The sequence below is a fragment of the Paralichthys olivaceus genome, chromosome 6 (assembly GCF_024713975.1).
Source record: "Paralichthys olivaceus isolate ysfri-2021 chromosome 6, ASM2471397v2, whole genome shotgun sequence".
Lineage (NCBI taxonomy): Eukaryota > Metazoa > Chordata > Actinopteri > Pleuronectiformes > Paralichthyidae > Paralichthys > Paralichthys olivaceus.
The window spans coordinates 13,323,486-13,341,928 of NC_091098.1; the positions used below are offsets into that span (position 1 = coordinate 13,323,486).

The 18,443-nt window shown below is 37.8% G+C and overlaps 1 protein-coding gene across 1 annotated transcript; it reads right to left on the bottom strand.

Moving 5' to 3' along the window:
* Window positions 1-4,104: 4,104 nt before the first annotated feature.
* Window positions 4,105-17,496, bottom strand: tmem201 (transmembrane protein 201). The gene is made up of 11 exons (XM_020089241.2): window positions 17,280-17,496; window positions 16,213-16,333; window positions 15,889-16,083; window positions 15,626-15,805; window positions 14,954-15,312; window positions 14,656-14,856; window positions 9,532-9,752; window positions 8,803-8,865; window positions 8,407-8,697; window positions 8,053-8,181; window positions 4,105-7,523 (listed from the first exon to the last, which is right to left on the bottom strand). The coding sequence occupies exons 1-11, from the start codon at window positions 17,387-17,389 to the stop codon at window positions 7,426-7,428; spliced, it is 1,968 nt and encodes a 655-aa protein (XP_019944800.2). The 5' UTR covers window positions 17,390-17,496; the 3' UTR covers window positions 4,105-7,425.
* Between the last annotated feature and the right edge of the window lie 947 nt (window positions 17,497-18,443).

The following is an 18,443-nucleotide window of genomic DNA, read 5'->3' on the forward strand; positions in this document are numbered from 1 at the left end:
ACCACTGACTACCACAGAAGTTGGTGGAAGGATGTGGTATGAGTCAGTGAAGAAGCCTTTAAATGTTGGTGCTCAGTCAGATCAGGGGAATGTTTTTGCACCGTCTTAAAGGCTCACAAATGGAAGTGCATGTGTTACCACTATGCAGATGAGGGAGTGGGAAGTGTTTGAGTCCCCTGTAGTTTCAGGGGTAAGCAGTGTTGCATTCAAATCCAACACAATTAAAGTAAATGGTGACCGATTCGTCGAACGTAAAATAACAACAAAACAAACATAAAATGCCTCCATCTGTTAATCTTGAATTTACTCCGCATGTCATTCCACCTCAGAGCTCAGTTTGACGGACCCCCAAGAACCTCACCAACCCCAACCTCCAAATCCAAGATGGCTGCTCCGTGTAAAAAGTAGTAAAAGTTGTTTATTAGCTCTTCTGTCTTTACGTTTGTCAAACACTTCGGCCCAATTACTGTAGGTGGACGTGTATACAATGTCAGTATGTGTGAAATGCCATGAAATGCGTTATTATAAACTGGTTTGGCTAACAATGGCTAGCTGGCTAATGGAAAAACATTGTTCCTGTTCAACTGGAAAGCTATCGACTGGGGTTCTTCAGGTGGGATGTCATTCTGAGGGCTGAGGTATAATGGAACACGCCATGAACTGAGGTTTCATAAGGAACTGTTATGTTCAAATGTATGCTAACTATTCCATGTAGTTTGAATACTTTACTTAAATCTACCCCATAATTTAATCATATATTTATGCATGTTTCAGTAAGTTATCAGCACAAAATAGAAAATATTTCTGAAGCGAATTTTGGTGCTCCTGACTATTCACATTAAATGCGATGTGATTAAGAGGATCATTTTAAGGGAAAAGTCGCAGACAGAAAGTTTGAAGAACTGCTGCAACAACTCATACAAAGATAATATTTTGTCTTCAATATCTAATTTGACAAAGGTCTGTGCACATTTGGTTTATTTAATTTCTTTGACAGAAGTTGGCTCAACTGTCGCTTGATCGTAACTCCAGATAAATCACACACTCTTAAAGACAGATATATGAAATAAAACAAACATTTAAAATATATAGAAAATATTTTTTTTTACTTTGTTCATTGGATATAAATATATTAAATGAATAGACAAATAAACTTCATGCCAGAAGTCGACCTCGGTCTAAAAAATAAAACCGGCACTATCAATTAGCAATGAAATTCTGTTACTGATGTGAAAGGTTAACTTGAATGGATACACGTTTGAAAAAACATGAAAATTAATCATATACACAACAAAACATTGATTTGGTGGCAATAACTTTGTAATGTTATTTAAAACATTTATTAAATGTCAGTAATATTGAGCTTATAACAGCTAATTGGGGGTTAAGGCTTTACTTATTTATCAAAATGTATCAAAATTAGCTGACATCAAAGGAACCACAAAATATTTAGTAATTTAAGTCCTTTATTGGATGAAAATGTCAAATATTTTCATACAAACAAAATATCTTTATGTTTTGAACCATGGTCAGGAAATATTCACAGAACTAAGTAAAACTATATCATGATGTAAGAATAAAGAGTTTAAAGGAGAGAGATATGTGCTTGAAGTATCAGATGTAAAAGAATTCAATGCAGATAATTGGCTCCTGAGAGTGTTTCACTATTCTATACATCATCTTTAATTGTAATTATACTTGGCCTATTTATGTGTATGTTGCATTTTACTGTTGTATTTGGTCTAGGTGGAGCAAAATACACAAGTAGAAACTATAAAAGTTGATTAATTAATCAATCACTTTAATCTCCACTAAAGGTTTACTTAAGGATATCAGGTATCTTAAATAAAGCATCACCTTGACCCAGTAATAAAATAATAAAAAATAATTTACTGACAAGAAATTATTAAGCAAAGATAAAAGTGCAGTTAAAACTCTTCCTTTTTGTTTTCCTATGTAGAGTTTCGCTGACTGTGACCCACTGTAGACCAGACACACCAGCTACTTGGTAAATTCTTGTAATTCAGGCAGAGGTTAAGTGTATTTCCAGGTACTATCGTGTCCCTTTATAGAGTCTGGCCCCCTGCAACTTGACTGCATGTGAAACTCTTGTTCATGTGCATTTAATAATAAACACACACACAGAGAGGCTTTCAGAAAAGAATACAAATTAAATAAATTATAAAAATATAAATATGAATAAACATGTGTAAAAACTAAATGTTTTTAAATAACAAAATGCATTGTCAGTGAAAATTTTCAGACAACTCCTAAACTTTACAGTTAACCGCAGTGAACTTCACTTTTATGATTGATGAGAGTTTTCAGGAGGTGGAAGTTGGTCATTACAGTAGAACTCATCAGTGGGAAACTTCCTCTCCTTCCTCATTACTTCAACACAGTAACCAGACAACAAGTGACAGTTTTGCAGGAAGTAATAATAACAATAATAATAATCTTTATTTAGAGCACTTTTCAAAACATATTTTACAAAGTGCTTTTCAAAGGCAAGTTAAACAGAAAAGGTCATAACACATCAGGTTTATAAGAAAGCAGGTAAAATAAATCAGTGTATAAACCAGTGCCGTGTAAAATGCTCAATAAAATAAATTAAAAGAAAAAGTAGTTGACAATGACACGACGGACGTACAAGTGGAACACAAACCGCAATAGTAGAAAGGGGAAATGATGGGGCCAACATCAACGACATGACACTACAACTATTCACCCTCAGTATGTAAAACGTATATGTGATTCTTTGTCAGTTGATATTTAGGTAACCAGATATGTCACAGGTCCACAAAAATATACAAACTAAGTGGTTGTCAGTTTGGTTTGCAGGTGTTTATTCTCATTGTGTATTAACTAAGCTGCCTCTTAAAACTGCTGTGAGCCTGCATTAAGATCGGGCACATTCTGTGTGTTTGTGAATGCACCTCAGACCAGCTGGTGAAAACAGGAAGAGATAGTGCAGAAGAGAAACTTTTGGCGTGAGCTGCAGACTTACTTTATGAACCTGCTTCCCACCAGTCGCCTCTCAACAGTAACTAAACCTATTTTCAACTGTGGGCAAAAAGCCCCGTCTGCAAACAAGCTGCAGGGCTGAAACTTTTGAGTCTGTTTTGCAAATGACTGTGATATGAGGTTTGACACAATTACTGTACTTTAGAATCGAACTTAATATTACTTCTGTAAGAACTTGAATGTAAATGTATAGATATAATAATTAAATGACTGGAAGTTAAAAGCTTAACTTAGATTTTAACTTAACACAAGGTAATAATAATAATGAGGATTATTACCTCTGCCAAGGAGGTAAAGATAACTTTTAGTTTCTCTGTGTCAGTCTGTTTGTTTGCAGGATTACGTAAAAACTACTCAACCAATTTCCATGAAATTTTGTGGAGGGGTGGGTCATGACCCAAGGAAGAAAGTAGTCCAAGATCCATTGAGGCCATATGAGGTCAAATTGTTAGATTGTCCAGAGCTCTGGTTCCAAACCAAATAACCTGCAAAGTAACTCTCATCAACCCAGCTGAATTTAAGGTGCTACTTAGCAATGGTTAACATGCTATCATGCTAATCTAAGATGCAGCACCACTTCTATGAGAAGGAGCAACATGGGGTTCAGTATCTCACCCAAGGACAGAATGGGAATGTTGTGAGGAAATTATCTTACACAAATCTTTGGAACCCTCTTCAGTTTTCCCTTTATTTGACATCTTTTTAATGAGTTATCATGTTATTTGTCTCAATCCATTTAGCCTTTATTTAGTCATTAACTACTTTGTCAGTAATGCATGTGCTTCATCATCAAATGTCTCAGATTCACACTTTCATTGCAGTGGCAACATTTCAGATTTGTGAGTTCCCACAAAACTTCAGTTTACAGTTTTTTTTAATATTATTTGTCAGAAATACTCAACAAATGTGTATTCATCAGCTTAAATATGCATCTAAAGAGGGGAAGCTGCTGCTGATGAACTTAATGTAAAATGTGCTGATGATGCCAGAAGAGGGCGATATTAGCAAAGCAGCCATCTATTTAACACACATCACCAAGGAAAGCAGATTTCTGTACCGGTGAGCTACAGAACACAAGAATAACTAGAAATATAACATTTTATTCAAAAAGTATTGGTCAAAATGAAACAAGCCAACGTTGTTTCTTACAATCACACAGACCAAACAGCTTCTGCAGATAAACATTTGCACTGGACATCGTAATAACCCTTCAAACAATTAGTGAAAATACTAACACAGAGAACATTTATTCATACCTCCTGTCAAAGAGTGTGAAATGAACGACCTTGATTTAACATAGAAGTTAAGTGATCACATATCACAAAAAATCCACAATGTTTTAATTACACTTTAAATACAAATTTAAAAATAAATACAAATTCAAAAATACATTTCTGAGAGCGAACAATGTGTCTCATTCAGGAGAGTTAAGCATGAGAGCACAGTTACACTTCAACATGTTCACCCTCTTTCAATGGATGAGCCCTTTCAGCGAAAAAAATAAAATAAACCTACACCAGGTTACACACCACGTACAAATGCACAAGTTTGCATTCAGTAAGTTGAATCATGTTGGCTTTAAAAAACTAAACGAAATATTATTCATTGTAAGGTTGACTAATTGAGTTTGAGTTAACATTTGACAGTCTTTCAGTAGTTAGTTTTCTTCTCACAAACTTTTAAGTGTTTTTTTTTTTTTTCATTTCATTCGTTTCAGTAATTGACTTTAAAACCTGGTGCATGGTTATTCAACAATACAAAACTCTACGAAAACAACAACACACAATGTTTTACATGGAAAACAAGCTCACTGTAACCTGTTTACACACATTTTACAAATGTACAACTTTTTGTAAAACATATGTTTGGCATTGACGCAAACAAGAAATCAAACATCTGTGCTCATATATTTGATTTGACAAATTCAAAATACAACACAACCAAGCGCACAAAAATACACTTCAGATTAACAAGTGCATGAATCAGATTTGACTTGTAGAGTTTTAAGAAAAGTCTGTATACATTTTATAGTCTGTTCACTTTTTATGCAAAACGTCAAGGAAATGTGAATTTAATATAAATTAAGAAAACATTTTTTGTAAATATTGCACTTGACCATTGGAGTTTTGTCACATTTACAAACTAAAGAACGCATCAGATAATTCAATGGTTTGATGAAATAGTTTCTGTTGTACCTGTGACATGTGATCTGATCTAAATGACCCTGATATCAGAATCTTGACTGTAAACCGTGAAACTAAATTACAGGATAGAATTAGATAGACTGGTGACAGATTAAAAGAAAAACCTGAACAAACAGGTGGAGAAACATAGTGAATAAAGTTGCTTCCACACAGCGGTACAGCATGATACAATTAAGGAATTAACATCCAGTCATGGTCTGCGGCACCTTACTAAGACACTTCATGTAGGTTTTACCTTTAACTTGTCACCCGCCTGTACATACAAAGACAATCGCAAACACCACTGCTGTGTAATCATGACTTTACAAAGTGAAAATCTGTACAAATTTAAAAAATGCAAAACCCACAACACAAACATAACATGCTGCTGAATGCTTTCCAATGTTTTGGCTGCTGCAGAGTAATATAACTGTTGTTCATTCAGGAGAACTAATGCACTCATCCCAATCAGTATATTGTAAATTCTCTAGATAAAAGTCTCACTGGTTTGTTTGAGATGTCTCTTTTTGGCCTGGTTCCCTAGATAATGCAAACTCTAAACTTCTCCAAAATGTACCAGCGGTCATAACTAAGAGATGACGAAAGCCAAAAATATTTTCTAGCGATCAATTCATTCCAAATATTTCATTTCATCTTCATAGTTTTCTTGTCACTTCACTCAGACAGGAGGACTGATTGAAATCCATTTGCTGACGTCTGTATTTCTGATTAACAGCAACATACATGTAACTGCCAGGATCTGATGTTTTCTGATATCGCTGAACGACCTCCAGGTCTAAAGACATGACAGCAGCAGACCCATATTTAAGCCCTGTACCAATTTACCCCTTAGCCCTACTGCTTGGCTCGCTTTGTTTTGTGCGTGGCCCTGAAGGAGTCGTGTTGTCCCACTTCTCTATGTGATGTAGGGGTAGCGGCCCTCTAGCCCTTCAACACCCCTTCAACTGTAATGTATTCAGGGCCCCCCTGAAAATGAAGGGGTAGATGGAAATTCCCAAATGCTTTATGAACGGGCAAAGCAAATCAACATGGCGACTGCTGTGGGTAAAATGCTGACAAATCTAAGTATGAAATTAAAAATGTAATTTCATCTTTTCATACTGTGAAAACAAGCATGTAAACAGTCTGAGTGAAAGTAACAAGTAACATTTGTTACTCCAGAGTCCCGTATATGAAGTTTAAAAAACCCCCGCTCGTGTTACAACATTTTCTGTTTCTATAGAACTAACGTTAAACTGAAATAACGTAATCACGCTGACTGACGTCAGTCCCGCAGTTCCCAGAGGAGTTACTATTATAATGTTGGTTGATATTGAGGAAGATTTTTTAGTATGGAGCTAAATTTATGGCTAACCTTAATAAACAAACCATGTTTTACTACTTCCCTACCAGTCACAGTGTGGTTTGCAAATACAAAACCCATTAACTAAATAATGCATTTAGTTTCACAATAGAATTAAGCAACTATTTACAGTTTTCAAAATAACATTAAGAGAGTACATACAATACAAAGTAGGAACATCTGAAGTGTAGGAGAGTGTTAGAAGTCCCACAACTCTAACTTGAAATGAATCCAAGTCTAATATTATCTCCTCCGGTAGCTGACACTACTTTTCCTTCCATAGGTAGTTTATGCGCTTCATGTTCTTGCAATAAGATCGTTTCAAAGTATTTGTACAAATACTATGAAGTACTTTTGGACTAAACCACTGCTGAAGTACCTTATATCAAACAAAATACAGCAATTTAGTCCAAATTTGATGTGGAATCAAACCGAATCTGCTGAATTCTGAGTGAATCCCAATTGAAAAATTGGGACAAAAGTCACGTGATATTTTTTGTGTCATACTTGTAGAATATATTTTTTTGTATTTGTAAAAATAATATTTTTTGTCTTAATGGGGGGGGGTCACTTTTTTGTACTTGTGAGATTTATGTTTTGTACTTGTATAAAACGCGGCAGGCTATTTGTTCAATATTAGTAATATGTAATGTATTTGTTTGTCAGGTGCGTTTTGTATTGGCAAAACAAAATGCATTAGTTTGTTAATGGGGTTTTGTATTTGCAATCCAGTGTTTGCAATTTAGCTCCATATTCTAGCCCTCTCCCCTGCAGCTCCATTAGGAGGGCGACACTCTCAGGGCACTTCATATATAGGGGTAGGACCAATGGAGAGGAATCAGGACAGGGCATCAATCATCTCCAGTAGTAGCAGATATAAAGGCAGGCGAAGACCAGGTTGGTGGTCAGGCTCGCTGTTAACAGCCCCGGCAAGATAAGACGCTTCAGCAAACCTGGAGAATCACAGAGAAAATACATTTCATCGTCATGGCATGAAGGTTCCATATTTACTGAATATGGTTTACAGATATGTTACAGGACTGTAATCTAAAACCATTGAAAGTACAAGTGTTGAGAGATGTTGAAAATAATGGACCCTCGAGAAACTCCACGTGAATTTTGGGCGTACACTGAGGCCCTGTCCACACTAATTCTCATATTCTGACACCTATTGGACTGGCATGTATGTTTGTGCATTTGTAGTGGTTTTTGTGTTGTAGATATTTTGTAAAATAAAGGTTGTTTGGAATATATCAGTTGAAAAAATATCTGCAAGTTTAGACAAGGCATCAGAAAAAGATTTCAATGTATTGTTTAAAGATTTGAAAATGCGCAAGTATCCTTTAAAAACTTTGCATTAGGATAACAATTGTATTTGAGAAGGCCCAGGACCATGATGAGGGGCAGGCAATTTATCAAAACAATGAATTAAACTTGAGATAGTTTGTGGACACAGTTTCCGTCCCCGTTAGACCTGCTTACCGTTCGGAGGAGGAATGCTCTCCGGATCCTGTGTTGTTGTGCCGACCACACAGGCGGAGGACCCTGACGAGCTGCATCTCTCGCTCCTCTCTTCCTCATCAATAACACTGTTGTCTCTCCCACTCAAATCTGCAAACAGGTCGTTATATTGACATCATGTAGAAATATATATATATAAAACCATCTAAACATGATGTTTATAGATATGAAATCTTTTCTATAACATAAGATTTGAGAATGTTTTATTTTGCCATCTGGGGAGGTGGTACTATCAGGAATGATACTGCAGCAGTGCAGGTTGCTACCGCCACTTCATAAATAAACAGTAAACAGTTGAACATCAGGTGTACTTACCACTCTGGCTTTGGAAGGGTGATGTGTCAGGTGAAAAGCAGCCACTGTAAAGGGGAGAGGCCGATCCTACAGTGGAATATAGAGGAGACGTGGGTGGGGGTGAATGCTTAGGTTCTGGCTCCGTTGTGAAAAGCCAGAGTTTCTGAGTGCAGATGTTGAGGCGAGCAGGGCTGATGAGGGGGCGGCGCTGTCTGGCAGAACAAAGGCTGGATGTACATGACCCAGCAATTGAAGGAGTGGGAGATGGACTGGGAGATGATAGGTGGCTCCCAGACTTGAGTGAAAAGTAGTCTGTGGCAAACAAAAAGCAGAGAAAATGTCAATCACAAGGGGATAGGAATTATTTAAAACATAGGGATGAGGAGAAGATCCTGAAACAGTCTGGAGTTTTAATACCTGAAGGCGGGGAATCTTTATATTGTGAGGCTGGTCTGCTTCCACTGAACAGGTAACCGGAATCTGGAAGTACACAAAATACAGTCACACCATTCTTCACAACCAGTTGAAGTCAGTTGGTCAGAAACAAAACTCCAAGTGAAAGTAGGCAGCTTCATGATAACACATTAGACAATAACAGTTTTTTATGTTTCATTTGTTGTGGAATTTGCATGAAATATAAGCAGAAGATAATTCAATCTGTTCAGAATTTCTTAAAATTTAAAGGTCTAGTTTTCCAATGGCCATCTTTGTCAACAATACAAAATTCAGTTCATTGTTATAACGAAGTGCTGCTTGTAAAGGAAAGAGAGAAAACAGTATGCATGAGGCTGAAAGGAGTGAAGCCAGACGAGGCCAGGAGAGATGGGCTGCACCTTCTCCCACCCCACCAGCGACAACATGGGGCTCAACAGCAGATAGGCAGGGCGGGGCTAGACCGTCAGCATGGGGACACCTTTATATTTATTTATTTTGACAAAACCACCTCGTGTAAAATCATACTACTTACATAAATGTTTGTTGCAAATACTTGTGCAATATCATTAAAAATATACCGAATATAAATAAACTGATATATTGCCAAAATATAAGCACAATATTCGTTCACTGCAAATATTGGTATCAACGTCTTTTGTCCAATTTTTCTCTCGTCTGTCAAGTCAAAGTGAGAGAAATGAATTTAGTTACCTGTCCGTTTGAAGGAGGGGATGGTGCCGAGGCAGAGGGCTCTGCTGAGGCGCCCAGGCAGCGAGGAAGGGGAATCTTTGCACATGCGACGACTCTGTTGGCAGCTGAAAAGCTTGGAGAGGTTCGGGGGCGGGGTGGGGATGAAGTTCTCAGCCAGGTCAGGCCTGAGCAGAGGAAGCTGACTGCTGAATGGGGGCACTGCAGGGCTGCCTGCAAGGTATCTGCAACACAAGAGCAATGCAACGGTCTACTACCAGATATCAAAATCATCATTGAAAACTTTCAAAACCACAGCCCATCACAGCAGCCGCAGAAGATGACTCCATGGGGAACATTAGGATTTTCAGTTTAAGATTGTGTGCATCGTTTTTTGTTCCACACCGTGGTCAAAGTACAATATTAATACAAATGTGTTAAAATCAAGTCGGTGCAGAGACTTTCTACCACACAGCTCTAATACCCATTTAATCTGGGCACTTGAGTGATGGCAGCAGTGTGTGGCGAGGCTGTCGCCAAAATGCTGCTGCAGCTGTCTGACAGCACACAGCAGGTGAAAGTGCCATGTGAACAAAAGCTACCGGAGAAATGCTGCCCAGCAACATGGCTCAACTCTCACTCTTTTGGGTCAAAGTAGTTTTTTATTTTCATAGTTATAGTATTTTTAGTGGCACTCAAGCTAGAAACAAATGACAGCTGTCAAGGCCAACATCAAGCTGATATTTTCCTTTCAAACCAGACAGAAACACACAAAGTGGATACTGTGTTTAAGTTGAACAAAAAAAAAAAAAAAAACAGAAGACATATCCAGTCATCAGTTATTTATTACTCTCCATATACAGCAAGCATTCAAATAAATTTGAACCAAACAACACAAGCAAGACATCCAACTTCAACATGTAAGCAGCCAAAACATTGTTTCACTTGGGTATGTTGCAGGAAGCCTTTCCTCATGGATGGAGCTCCTTTTCTATAGATGCAGTAGAATGTATACATAGTAAATAATCTAACTGACATATCTAGATTTATTAGCTTATTTGTACTATAGGTTGGAGTTGCAAGTTATTGCTCTAAGGTAGAGTAAGCGATTCTGATGCTAAACACTTTGTCACCTTCAGCGAATGTAGCATGTACAAAGCCACACAACACAATTACAGCCAATCAGCAACATGGGACGTTCATGCTCATTGACAGAACAAAGGAGAGGGGAGAAGAGGGGAGATGGGGGGGAAGAGGACAGTGGGAGTGAGAGATGGTGAATCTCAAGCTAATGAGTAGTGCCAATTTATAAATCACCCGTGTTTGCTATTGTTTGTGATATTTACATCCCAAATGGTGAGTTAATAAGCAGGTCCCTGTGGCAACATGAAGTTACCAGCTTACTTTCTTTTTGCTAAGATTTGTTGTTGTTTTGATGTTAGCTATAGGAGCAAGACTGAAGTGAGTATTGCTCTGTGCGTTGGCCTTGCAGCAGCAAATGTATAGACACTTAGTCATCGCCTTGTTTAGTCTATATTCTATTAGTTTGTACGACATGAGAAGGGTTTTCCTGCAACAAAGACGTAAATACACATGTTTGCTAGCACAGTCTATTTTTTGCTCTGTATTCATAAAAAACGCAATGTCTGTAATGTTTGCTTCCTAGTTAGCTTAGCTACAAACCTACAGTCACCTCTTCTGTCAATGCCGTTTGGTTAAAACAATACCAATACTAATACTTGTAGCATATCCACTTTCTTGCCTTATATCGCAATCTGGATACCGCCATTTGGTTGTTGCCGTAGCAATTGGTAACCATGAATTTGGGTATGGAGCTCCTGAAGAGGACTAAAGAGGGTTGGGGTGCATTGTTAAGAATTGCTTACTCGACCTTTAATTGTCTTGAAAAGTACCAAAACGTGGCATATTAATATTAATATATATGTTTCTGCAACACACAAAGTTAAACACTTCAGTAAAACTAAACCATAATCACATTTCAGCTACATACTGGATCTCTAGAACAATACAGGACGGTTAAAAAAAGACATTCATGGTTTACATTAGTAAAAAGGTAGTTTTATCGCCGTGATTGTTGAAAAACGAACATACATGTTCGTGTCGGTATTAAACTTGAATACCATAAAAGCTACAACGTAGTGCTTCAGGAGCTTAATGCTTAGTGAGGGGTTACAGTCATTTTCTTAGATAGATACAAAAACTCTAAAAAAAATAGCCACAAACCATGGCTATTTATGTTATAAATACACAGTGGCTAGAAAAGAGCTTTTTGAAATGAATGTCTAAACTTGTCTTAAAATATGGTCAGATCTTCATCCAAGTCATCCAAAAGGTAAAGTAGGATGGAGGGAGAAACAGGGCTGCTTTGCCATCACTGGGCCTGGACTGCTTGAGACCAATGTGGGGAAAAATCAATTCCCCAGTTTATCAAGGGGCTTTTCTGAATTGGCCCAGTCATTACCCCATTAGAGATGCTGTGAGGTAATGAAGAGGGGGATTCACACCAGACATGATCCTTCTAATCTGGCTGCACTGAAGCAGTTCTGCAGAAAATGAATCATTGTAAATGTCTGATCTGCAGGAGCAGAAAGTTCAACTAGGTTCACCTGTTTGTGTTTGTTTATACTTTTGAATTAGATGAAGATCAGATCACATTTAATGATCACTTAACCCAAAAAACTAAATAGTTCCACAGGATTCACTCACTTTCTCTCATCATTGTATCATGGTATAACAAACATGCACAATATAGATTCTAAGTGAGCCTATACAACACAGCATCGAAACATTAGCAAAGACACACATTTTTTAAATTTGTATCTTAAAAAAAAGTGAGAATACACACACCACCAGGTGCAGACCATTGAGCTTTCTACAGACAGTTTTCAGTCCATTAAAACACATCACAACTCCTCTACAGTACACCATGCCTTCTTCATATATTTTCAGCTATCTTGCCTACATTAGGGTTGAAATGCATGTGTTTAAATATAGATGATAATCTTCAGCGATGCAAATATTTACATGATACATTAATGACAATTTAAAAAAAGAAGAGACTCTTGGATGATCTGATTTTCTTTCCCTCAAGCAACCAAACGACTGGTTGAAGAGCAGGTGCAATTTCAGTCACTCTTATTCTCTCAAATCAATACTGTCCTCATAGCCTACCACTGCATCTATAGTGTCTTAAATTTGGCAGTACTTCACTATTTAAAGCTTCAAGGCTACAGTACCAGAGGCACTAGCTTGAGAACATAGATCCATCTACAACACAAACACAACATGCAATTTAACCCATGCAATAGCCATCAAATACAATCTATGTTCACTCTCTACAGCTATTACTTTGTAATACTTATATTCACAGTACTGCCAAATAAATATCCCCCTACACTCAGTACATTCCAACACAAATAAAAATAGGTTAATGGAAATACATTGGCAAAGTTAAATGTTAAAACATGCAAAATCAATCAGTATTAATGGGAGGGATCAAGTGACGTGACAATCAGCTGCTACTGAAAGCTAGTATTTCTTGCTGCTAGTTGCAAAGAAGCATTTATCGGATTCTATCGAAGTAGAATAAAAGATGACAGTCCAACTTCTCACTTGTGCAACTCTTTCTAATGCTGTTGAGTTTTTGACATAAATACAACATTTAAGATAAAACAATACCTCATACAACAAGTCACACAAAAACTTTGTACACCAAGGCCGCACTGTGACGGCTGCGTCGCTGATCTGCTGCATTTCACATTCTATTGTTCATAAAAGGACCGTGTCTGCTGATTAGCTGCTACGTCAGGTTTCTGATATAACCACTGTAATTCCTCGAATAAAAGTAGGCCAAGTCAACTTAATGCTAGGACTCTATAGCTTGAATATGTATTTTTGTTTATGACATATTCTTTCCCGATGCATCGCGATGCAGACGACTCTGCATAGATTCAGAGACAGAATAATCCGTCTAATCGATTAATGTTTTCCACTATGTTTTTTGCGATGTCCCGCAGCTGAGTAATTGTAACTTCCGCTGCTTCAAGGGATAGTTCAACCAACAATGAAAATGTTTTGGGCACAGCAGAGAGAAACAAAAACATAACAGTAATGATTTGAGTGTCAAAGGACAGAGGGTGTAGTATACAGGATTATAGATCCTCTGAGGCAAATATGTTCAAAGCAAGGATAAAAAATTGTGCCTGATAACAGGACAGAGATCAGCAGCAATCAGCAAAGCATTTAAACTATTGCAGTAGTTCTCGGAAAGAAAAAGACTAGTGACTGCTTTTCATAAGCAACTTTCTTTTCAATGATCTCAAGTGGCACTTCAAACAGGTTTTGGACTACCATGTGTTAACATTCATCATCGCTAAATTAATAAAAAGTCAGCCACTTCACATAACCACATATCCACTCAAATATTCTGGCTCTGCCTTGAGAACTGATCTGTTCCTTCATCACTAATGATGCATGTCTGCCATAGATAAGTGACAGTTTTAAAAGTAGTAGTTATTAACACTTGAGAAAGTTTCAAGGCCATTCTTTTTTCAGAAATTGTAGATGTGAAGCAATAAAGGAGATAAGTGATTATTTAAAATATCAAACCTTGACCTGCAGGGTCATCACAAATAAATTAGTATTTCATGCAATGAGCTGAAGATTAAGTTAGTGAACCATTTTCAAACCACAGCTACACCAGATCAAAATGCGTTTTAAAGTAGTAGTTTAGAATATATAGGTTAGTGCTAGTAAGGTAGTTGAATGCTAAAATCCTACTCTACCGTTTTTTTAAAATTACATATTTAAATGCATTTCATTCCTCTCTGAAGCTCGGGCCATCTCAATTTTTTTGTAAATTTGAAATGCACATAATCAGATGAAGAAAAACGATGAATATGAAAGATTTGTGACACATTTCCCCCCCAAAAATTTTTCGAGTGTACTTTGTGGTGCACATGTGCATAAAGATGAGGTTTTGATGTCATTAAGCAAGTAATACTTGTCAAATTTTCCAATCAGGGGTCACACATACATACATGATCCTATGTATTGAGTTTGTCATTCACTAATGAACACAATCCCATGTTTCAAACTAAATTTGAAGATTACTGCTCAGATTCTGACCTTCGATATTTGCCTCTTCGTAGACCCTGTGGTTTGCGAGTTGCCGCAGCAGCAGCAAAGCTGACAAGGCAACACACAGGGATGATACTGTGCTTTGCCATGTCCATCCAGCTCGAGGCACCAGACAAGTAGCTCTCAGCCAGGTAGACGCACAAGAGGAGGAACCACAGGACAGAGGCCACAGCATCGATTCTCCTCAGCCTAAAAATACAGATACAAATGAACACGCAGAGTTGTTACTGTTACTTGTTAACATCTCTTGGATACAAAGGCAAATAAAGGGGTGGTGACTGCTAACCTTGGAGATCCTGCTAAGAAGATAGACATGAGGCAAGTCAATAGGCCAACAGAGACCACAGCCAGCTGGTTGTCCCTCCCGTGTTGCCACACCAGCTTGGCATTTTCTATGGTAGCATTTGGGATCAGCTCCAGGAGACCCTGCAAAACAGTTGCGTCTCCACTGCTCTCATTTTTGGTGGTGGATTCATTCACGGCTTTTGGAGGAGTGACACCACCACTCAATGTCTTTGGGGTACTAGGTGAAAGAGGCAGGTCTGGAAAATCACAGAAACATGTGGCAGCTAGGAAAGCACAGAGCAGGAAGGCAAGAGCCCTTAGCAGTGTGACTCCGATGGGAGAAGTCAGGGAATAGGAGGTCTGTAGGAGAGAGAACAGGTTTTCAGTAAATCCAGCAAAGTTTCACAACAAGTGGGAGCGAACAGTGACAAACAGTGAATGAGCATCAGCTCTGGGCATATACAAATGAAAAGGAAAAGTCATTAAAAACCAAGGTCATGTTATCTTATTTCTACTGTGGTGGCACACAGTAATATTCAGTAAGGTAATGCCATAAAGTGCAAAAACAAAACTAAGAAAGAATAGAATAAAATAATGTTAATTTAATAATTACCAAATATAAAAAGTAACCACTTGTCAAGTGTGTGGAGTTTTGAATTAGGGGTGAACACACCTTTTCAAAGCTCTTGACTGAGTCTCGGGAGTGTCGAAGCTGATGGTTAAGGAGCACTGTACGTAGCTGGCGGTTTTGATATTTAATGTAGTACTCCACTGCAGTCTGACATGGCCTGCATAACTTATAGGTCTGCTCCAGGTGGTGCTTGTAGGCTTCAATTTCTTCATCATAGTTTTCCTACAATAAAAACAAAAAGTAAAACATTTAATGTTTTAACAATTTATGGGGCATTACAATCAACAGGAAATAATAGTACATACATCATCCCTCGGGATAAATGATGCCAACTGCTTGATCTTTAAAGACTGGTTGTTATTGCACTTCTTGCACAATAGCATTTGACAGTTGACCCACTGCTGTGTCTTGAGTGTCTCAGATGGGTGAAGGCTTCCAGATATTGCATAGTTTAGATCTGCTTTGTGCTGAGCTGGGATGGTTTTGTTGTAATCTCCATTCTGAAAACAAGACAGATCAAAACAAAAAGAAGTATAAAAACAGAAAACATGCACAAAAAAAACATAAATCCACATTGTTTTCCGAATCACCAATTAAATAATTGACAGGTGTTGTACTTTTTAACTTACCTCCTGGAAGCCATTGTACTGGTCACAGCTGGGACAGTCCCAGCAGTTTTTGTTCCCATAGGGCACCACTGTGTTCTCATCACAGAACCAGCAGTTCACACTTGCATGGGTCGGCTTCTTTCTGCATAGAACAGGTGGAGTTTTTACATGATGTGATTTGAACTGTTGATGCCTTTCAAAGTTTAAATATTTTCTTAAAGTGCTTCTATTGTGGGAAAATGCTTCTAGTGGCTGCACAAATATTACTTTTAGTGTATTTTATTATATTTTCAGCTGCAACTTGTTTAACATTCTGCAGCTAGAAAGAGAACATATCACATCAGTACTAGCATCACTTCACTGGTAGCCACTTGTTTCTCTAGCCAAAATCGGCCTGGTACCATCTAAACTTTTAAAAAGTCTCTCATTTGATGTTCCTATCTGCTCTCTGGGGTCACCTAGTACTGGATTGCTACATACAAGAGAACTACAGAAAAAATAGAGAAGCAGCTTTCTGAAATTAAGCACCAAATATTTGGACCTTCCTCCCACTACATAGTAGAAATACCTCCTCTGTAGACATGTTAAAAAAGAACACTTTCTTTCAAAGTCTTACTTTTAACTACTTCAACTTAAATTGCAATCTTAAAGTTGCTTCAATCTTTTTCAAACATTGAAGTGTTTCAACAAATGTTACTTTCTTAATACATGTTTATATTTTTAAGCTTCTGTTCTGTCTCATGAAATGTATTGTAAAAAATATTATTACACAAAAGAAAAACTTTAAAAGTAGGGTAACTGTCTGAGATCTCTTCTGTCTGTTGGGTTTTCCTTGACGTGCTTGAATTACTCACAATACTAGGTTGCGCTAGCTAGCAGGACAGCTAGCAAAGTTAGCGTCTGGGCTAGCGTAGATGAAAACACCACACGCGGTGGTTCAGGACAAATGTCCTCACGTCGCCTGCTGCCGGCATCATGTCACAAGCACCACCGCTGTTTAACAACCGAACACGGTTGGCTAACTCTGACGTTAGCTTGAAGCTAGCTAAAAACAAACGCGCTGGTGCTCAGTCCTCACGTTACTTTACCTGGTAGCAATTTTGTATATCAGCGCTCCACCGGCGGCAAACGCCGTAACTCCAACTCCTCCGTACATCAACTCTGGATAGTCCAACATTATTTGGCTGAACGCCTCCATTTCGTGGTGAAATTATCCGCCAACAAAAGAAGACAACATGAGAAGCGTTGAGCGTTCACACGGCGGCACAGAGCACGCGGCAAACTGTCGGTTTATAGAACACGCCCCGGAGCGGAAACGGAACGTGCGTAACCGTCAGGACGCGTTCCAATATGTTTTATCGAAAATGTAATCGTCGACTTACCATTCAATATAAAATAATTTAAGATCAAAGTAACACTTTGAAGTAGAGTCTAAGACAGAGAGAGATCGTGTGTGGTTGTCTTCACTCAAAGTGAGCTCAGTCCTACACTTGACAGAGTACTGAGTATAGTAGATAGGGGACATGACAGTGTTGGAATGAGACAGGAAGCGCGGTTTCCCGTTTGCTCCCAGGGTCAAATGCTGCATTCAGGGAGCATTGAAAAAATGAAGTGGTCGTTGTAAAATATAAATAAATAAGTCCTCATAATGCATTATGATCCATTTAGACCTATGCTGGATTATTTCTAATTCATCTGTAAGCATTTGAAAATGATGGAGCTAATTTATCAAATTTTATACAATGTGTCTATATCGTCCATTCTTTTGTTACTTTTAGATGAAGAGATAAACGTGTTTTTATCATTATGATAGATAATATATATTTGAAAACAAGCAGGTCACATGGACCAGAGTGAAAACATGAGCCCAAAAATACAACTTCAATAAAAGTAAGTACACTTCTGCATTGTAACAGATGTAAAAAGAAATAAAACAATCCCCTTGCAAAATGCTGCTGCAAGAATTGCAGAACATTTAAAAAAGGATCATGAAATATTCCTTGATTTTCTTGATTCTTCTCCAGGTGCAGGAAACAAATATCTGCATCACATGGTCAGGATTGGTAATTTCTTAATATGTTCCAATTTCAATAGGCATTGTGCTCAGTCTTGCCGTATGCTATATAAATCACAATGTTTTGTCAGATTATGTGAATATATCAATTCAACAGTAAATACAAGTAAAACAATATTTAGCTGGAAGTGAAGTTGAATATGAGAATAAAGTAGAAAATGTAAATACTCAAGCAAAA

Excerpts from the sequence above, each read along its gene's own strand:
- tmem201 (XM_020089241.2), bottom strand. The coding sequence starts at position 17,389 with ATGGAGGCGTTCAGCCAAATAATGTTGGACTATCCAGAGTTGATGTAC. Across the intron at positions 16,334-17,279 it reads ATATACAAAATTGCTACCAG|AAAGAAGCCGACCCATGCAA; the intron begins GTAAAGTAACGT and ends TGTTCTATGCAG. Across the intron at positions 15,806-15,888 it reads CATTTATCCCGAGGGATGAT|GAAAACTATGATGAAGAAAT; the intron begins GTATGTACTATT and ends TTTTTATTGTAG.